Source organism: Cyprinodon variegatus, unplaced genomic scaffold (genome assembly GCF_000732505.1).
Source record: "Cyprinodon variegatus isolate N-32 unplaced genomic scaffold, C_variegatus-1.0 Scaffold61, whole genome shotgun sequence".
NCBI lineage: Eukaryota > Metazoa > Chordata > Actinopteri > Cyprinodontiformes > Cyprinodontidae > Cyprinodon > Cyprinodon variegatus.
Genome location: NW_015150514.1, coordinates 1,590,571 through 1,597,117, shown reverse-complemented (window position 1 = coordinate 1,597,117; position 6,547 = coordinate 1,590,571). Strand labels below are relative to the sequence as shown.

At 41.7% G+C, this 6,547-nt stretch overlaps 1 protein-coding gene across 2 annotated transcripts in view; it reads left to right on the top strand.

Annotated features, from left to right (window-relative positions):
• Window positions 1-6,547, top strand: part of herc3 (HECT and RLD domain containing E3 ubiquitin protein ligase 3) — a 36,587-nt gene that overhangs the window by 2,952 nt on the left and 27,088 nt on the right. For both annotated transcript variants that reach the window (XM_015371641.1, XM_015371640.1), the window contains exons 2-5: window positions 2,597-2,756; window positions 5,280-5,356; window positions 5,820-6,041; window positions 6,196-6,287. In XM_015371641.1, coding sequence (XP_015227127.1) covers window positions 2,597-2,756; window positions 5,280-5,356; window positions 5,820-6,041; window positions 6,196-6,287 — 551 coding nt within the window. The remainder of the gene's footprint in view (window positions 1-2,596; window positions 2,757-5,279; window positions 5,357-5,819; window positions 6,042-6,195; window positions 6,288-6,547) is intronic.

Genomic DNA, 6,547 nt, shown 5'->3' with positions numbered 1-6,547 from the left:
AATTTGGAGTTAACAACACACTTGCTACGCATTTGAGTAGAAATATACGTCTCCTCCCGTTGGAATTATCTAAATTGATGCATTAAAAAAAATGTATCACTGTTGCAAATATTCATGAGATTTATACTGGGGCACAGCTCATTTATACTTGGGCACGTGCCCCAGTAAATGGGGTCTGGCGACGCCGATGAGTTGGAGCCTTTTAAAAATGTGTTTAATGAAAACATGAACTTCTGAATTTATGAACCCAAGTACAGCCTGCATTTCAACATGCAAGTCCACAGAACAGTTCAGTCCAAGCAAGTGACAGGCAGTTGCAGAACAGTAAAATGTTATAAATGACAGCGGAGTCTGGCCTGGAACCATTACTTTCTGTCCCAAAAAAGTCCGCAAAGTAAATTGACAACTCCTCTCAGACAATGTATGGCTTTGCATGGGAGAATAGCTTAATTAAACACTTTATGTATGTAAATGCAAAATAAGCTCTCATACATCGATATATGTGAGGGGATTTAATAGGAAATTGAGTTTTCCCACCACACGCTTTACTGTGACTAACTGAATATGCTCTCTTTCATCCCTTTTACATGAAAACTGGTTCAGAGCTCGTATGATTAACAGTTTCTTTCGCAGACAGAGACCCTTAAGGATACAGATTTACTGTTAGCTTTTCTAACATATAACATATTTATAGATCGGTGTCCCTTTTCTATCACTGCTTCTGTCTCCTTGACCCCCAGTCTGCCTTAGAAGATGGCCGCTCACACTGAGCCTGGTTCTGGGGGAGGTTTCTTCTTGTTAAAATGCAGTTTTTCCTCTCCATTGTCGCTACATGCATGCTCAGTGAAAGGGATTGTTGAAGATTGCGTCTGTGACCCTCCTGGCCAGGCCTTTCTTGCAAAAGAGATTTTAAATTTCAGTGGGACTAACCTGCTTAAATAAAGGCTAAGTCAACGAAGCAATGTAAGCTAATATCTTCTGTCTCTACCTGCTCATCCAGGAGCAGATAATCCTGTCGTCAATGACTGGATGCAACCAGCTGCTTTTCTTTAGATAGAAACTTTTAACCTTTAAACCCGAGCATACACTGTATGATTTTTAAATTTTTTTTGCCATTTTCGGGCCGATTTTCCATTCATGCAGAAATTTTTGCTACCGGGCCGAGTTTCAGCCTCATCGTGGATCCTCGTCGTGTAGTATACAGGAGCTAACGAGGGGCGATTAGCCTCTTGCAACCACCTCCCTTATCATGATCATGGTAAGGTCGGGAGAAAATCCAACATGTTTGAAATTCAGTCGGCCGTCAAGAGGGGTTCGTCGGCAAATCCTTCTGTTGAAGCAGAGCTATGAGACAATTTACCAGAACCTCGAGCACTGCCCGTGTGCAAACAACGGAGTTCTTTTTCTTATTCCATCTCTTGGCGCCGAGTCTGACGTTTGGTTTTTGGACATGCAGTGTGAGCAGTTAGATCGCATCAGATTGTCGGGCTGCACAGCGTCATGAGCTGTGAACTTTTAAACCCTGCGGGTTAAAACCTCTTGGACACTAGGCCTGTTTTCGAGAAATATGCTTGAAAATGCCCAAAATGAATTGAACATATCTCAAGAACTACAGAGTTTATTTTAATTGTTTTGGTATCAAAATAAAGGCAAGACCCCAGAGAATATGTTACAGGTCTAAAAACCATCTTGGGGCGAGTGCTAAGGACCCAAATTTGGGTCCTCATGTTATGAAAAGGTTAAGGCCAATTTATGCCTCTGACGCATAGCCTCTGCAACTTTCAAATCTGTCTCTATGCGCCCCCCACGCAGAGGTTCTGAAAAAGAAAACCTGACTATGCGCCGCAAATCCGACCTCAAGCAGAAGTGCGCAGACAAAAAGCAGCTGTGATTGGTCCTTGGTATGCCTTTCCGGTTGCCTGTGTGGTCGTCCTTCTCGATTTGGTGCCGGGGCGTGCCGTTTATAAAAACCGAGGAACAACTACAATGGACAACTACGACGAAAGGTTAATGGAGGAGGTTCGCTCCATTAATAGAACCTGTTCCTCTTCGATGTCTGGCTACTCTAGATCCATCTCTGTGACCGTGATATTTTGCAGACGCGCCATTGTTGTTTTGGAAAATAAACACTCCCGCCTGCACTGCCTAAGTTCTCGCGAGTTGTCGAATAGGTTTCCCCTTGCGCTTTGGCAGGAAACTGCTTGAAACTCCCACAAAATTTCAGACTGACTGTGCAGAAGCATACCAGCAAAACTGGTTCGCGACCAGACCAAAGCAACATTAGATGTGTGCGGATGCAGAAGTCTAATCTGCCCTTTAGTCGTACAGTTTGACCCGTAGCTGCTTGCAATGATTAAAAAATAATGTACAGTGTATGTCAGGCTTCATCTGAATGGACGATCTAGTTTATCTGGATCTATAAAGAGACCTGAGATGAGGTGATGTGAGTTATAAAAATAAACAGAATTCAAGCAATATGTTTACAGATAATATGTTGATCATTTTTATGGTGACAAAATTTCATTTACCGTAGACAAAAACTGTCATAGTTTCTACTCTAAGCAACTTGGTCTGTTTGACTCTGTTCTCCTCACAGAGCTGGTTGGCGCTCTTGATACCCAGAAGATAACGATGGTGTCATGTGGTCGGACCCATTCCATGGCCATAAACGAGCAGGGTCAGGTGTTCACCTGGGGAGCCGGCGAAGGGGGCCAGCTGGGCCTGGGGACCACGGAGGCGGTCGTTCGAATTCCAAGGTGACCATGTGGTACATCAGTTACGGGTTAAACCTTCAGACTAATTGTATGGTTAACAAATGAACCTATCACTACAGCAAGAAGTCAAACGTTTTTGTATTCCCGTTTTTCTGTTGGTCAGGTGGACATCTGTTAGAACAACACTCCTGCTTCTATTGATTCAGTGGATCAATGCTTAACGAAAACCTGACCTTTGACCCCGTCGCAGTGATCAGCAGAAGAAGCAGAGATGTACTTATACACAGTCATATATTTAACCTTGAAAAGCCTGATGCTTTTCCATCAGTTCAGGGATGTAAGTAATGGATAAATGAGGTCAACGGAATTAATCAATGAGCTAAAAATTAATTGACAAGCTGTAATAAAAACTGAGAGATTAAACAGAAAATATTTTTACTCATTAGACTCGTGAATAGAAGTAGACGTGTGGGTCCGTTATAATCCCCCATTAATGAGGATGATGGTATGTGGCTCTGACTGACCGTCAGACTTTTTTTACAGCTCTTTTTTACAGTTCTTTAGGACAACCAATCGATCAGTGGTGGGAGCAACACTTTGTGATGATAGTCCTGTTTCCAAACGGCTGGTTCTGGTTGCTTTCAGAGAAATGTTGAGATATTGTTCCATCAAGCCCTGGCATCTTTATCATGGTCTGATGCTACGTTCACACCGGACCCAGCAGAAGCAGCGAGTTTACATGCAAAGTCAATGGTTGACGCGTGTCAAGGCGCAGCAAAATGTCCCGCAGCGCGTTTTGAGCAGCGGGAACTGTTTTCTCTCTCTCTTTTTTTTTGTTGCATCCGCTGCCCCTCTGTGATTTTTGCGAGTACTGCACCTACATCCCCGTCAAATATAAACATTTACGCCGCTTCTATGGGCTCGCGCACAGCGCGTCAACCATAGGCACAAGTGTATCTCGGCCTAAAGAAAGCTTAGGTGATACTTACCCTTTGCAGAACCTGAGCTAGACCACAGGAAAGCTCTTTATTTTGCACTTAGAGGTATTAATGCCTTATTTATCCCTTGCTGTTGTTTTGATTTAAGGTTTTGTGGTCTGTGTAGGGATGGGGATCGTTAATATTTATTGATATTGATACCTTTATCGATACTCCTTATCGATCCGAGTCTTTATCGATACCACTATCGATACTTTTCTGTTATTTGGTGGAAAGACGATGCAACAAAATTTTATTAACAGAACTGGTATTGCTTCTATTGCTTAACAAGTGAGCATAACAAAAACGTTTCTAGCCTTCAATAAACATGGCTAATGTAATAGGCCACTTCGAAATAACATAAAACTAACTAGAATATATTTTCACAATTGTTGGTTAATGTATTGTCTACTGTCACTTTTCATCATGTTTTTAGTGATTAGGAAAATATTTAACAAATAAATAATTGTATTTTAAATTAAATGTAATTTTTAATAAATGTTGGCATCAGTAGTTTAAATATATATTCTAAAATAATTAGAGCAATATACAACTGTATTACTCATGTTTCTCGCCAAAAACAAAATTTCCCGTTTTCTTTACGTTACACTTGAACGCATCATGATAACCTAATTGTCGTTTTACTGAGCCAATCTGAACACATCATCACGCAGCACGTCTGAAACTTTATTTACTTTTCAAGCTAACTAGCTTGTATGCTGCTGATTACAAGACGGATTTCACAATTACTATTTTTAACTGACCGGACAAGCTACAAAGTCTGTGTGTGCGCTCACCAGTGTTACTCTGAGTGGATGATGAAGACGGGCCGACTGTGGTGCGGCCGCAGAAGCAGGAGGAGGAGGAGTCTTTTCCGTTCAGCCATTCTCGAATCGCGAGCAAAGTTAAGTGCCAGACTTCACTTGTTTTACTTTTAATATCTGTTTGCTTACAATTTCATTCCAAAACATTGGTGGACATGCTGCAGTGATTGGATTGATTAGATTTAAATGCTGTGACGCGACTCGAGGGACACACAAATATGTTACAGGACCTCCGGGAGAAAAAAAGAAAAACGACCAGACTCGATAGTGGTATCGATAAGCCCAAACGTTATTGATTTTCGGGTTTTGAAAAAAGTGGAACCGGGTCCTTGATGGAACCGGGTTTCGATCCCCATCCCTAGGTCTGTGTGGTCAAATGTTTTAATGTGCTTACTTTACACAGGAAAAAAACTATCTAGAAATAAGTAAAAATGTATTATATAAAGTGTATTTACCCTTAATTTGAGGAGGTAAATGAGATAGTATTTTTACTCTTAAAATAAGATAATTAGATAATATGCTCTTGAAATAAGACAATGCAATTATGTTTTCTTATTTTAAATATAAATTGTCTTGTTCCATTGGCAACATGTCTCTTTTAACTCCTAAATCCAAGAACAAATGCATTTATTTTAAGAAAAAATGACTTATCTAGATTTCGATTTTTTTCCAGTGTAGCTGTTATTATTTTCACTGATATCTTTTTAAGTTGTGTTTGCTCTCACTTTGAAGAAAATAAATTGTTGTCTTACTTGTTGTTTTAGGTTGGTCAAACGGCTTTGTGACCACAGCATTTCTCAAGTAATGTGTGGGAATCAGCACTGCATCGCACTTTCCAGAGGTGGGAAGAAAAACCTCAAACCTGTCTTTGAATCTTTACTTCTTCCTGCTCTGTGTAGTCAAAACCTCGCACATTGATGGTGTTGATATTTTCCCCATTTTACCTCTATTTTAGATTTCTTTAAAAACATTTTATGAGTAATGGAATATAAGGTATACTCATCAAGATTGTGTTTAATCTTAACGTTGCTTTAATATGATGTTTGCAATGTAAAGTGACCTTAAGGGCCATCTTCATTCTGAATGATTGTGTGTTAGAAACTAGTTAAGCAGGGGTGATTCTTTGGGCTTGTTTTGCAGTTGCAGAACCTTTTGACTTTTAACTGATGTATTTGAAGGTATTTCATAGTGAAACACAGATCTATCTGACCAACAGAAGAAGAAGAGTTTATACTGTTGGTTGACTTTAATGTTTTAGCCGTTTGGATGTGTACATTGATGAACTTCTTGTTTTGCTCCCTAAGATGGTCAGCTGTTCACCTGGGGCCAGAACACTAACGGTCAGCTTGGTCTGGGTAAAGGAGAGCCCAGCAAGCTGACGCCTCATCCTCTGAAGTCTCTGGCAGGGATTCCTCTGGCCCAGATAAGCGCCGGGGGTGACCACAGTTTTGCCCTTTCCCTGTCTGGAGCCGTCTTTGGATGGGGCAAAAACAGAGCGGGACAGCTTGGTCTTAATGACAGACAAGGTAAAGAGCAGTCATTTCCAGGTAACTGATAGTCCTGTCCTTTAAACCAAATGGTGGATGTAGAGGAAGAAGGGTTCTGGTCAGGAAACCACAGACTCGGTCATCATCACTGCGTCCTCCTCATCCTACATCAGCTTCTTTCTCCCCTCTGCAGATCGAGCCGTACCGTGTCACATCAAATTCCTCAGGTCCCAGAAAGTTGTTTATATCAGCTGTGGAGATGAGCACACCGCAGCCCTCACAAAGGTACTCCTTCCTTCCTTCCTTCCTTCCTTCCTTCCTTCCTTCCTTCCTTCCTTCCTTCCTTCCTTCCTTCTGACGGACCGACTGTCCCTTCCTTCTTTCCTTCCTCCCGACGGACCGACTGTCCCTTCCTTCCTTCCTTCCTTCCTTCCAACTGTTCCTTCCTTCCTTCCTGACTGTTCCTTCCTTCCGACGGACCGACTGTCCCTTCCTTCCTTCCTTCCTTCCTTCCTTCCTTCCTTCCTTCCTTCCTTCCTTCCTTC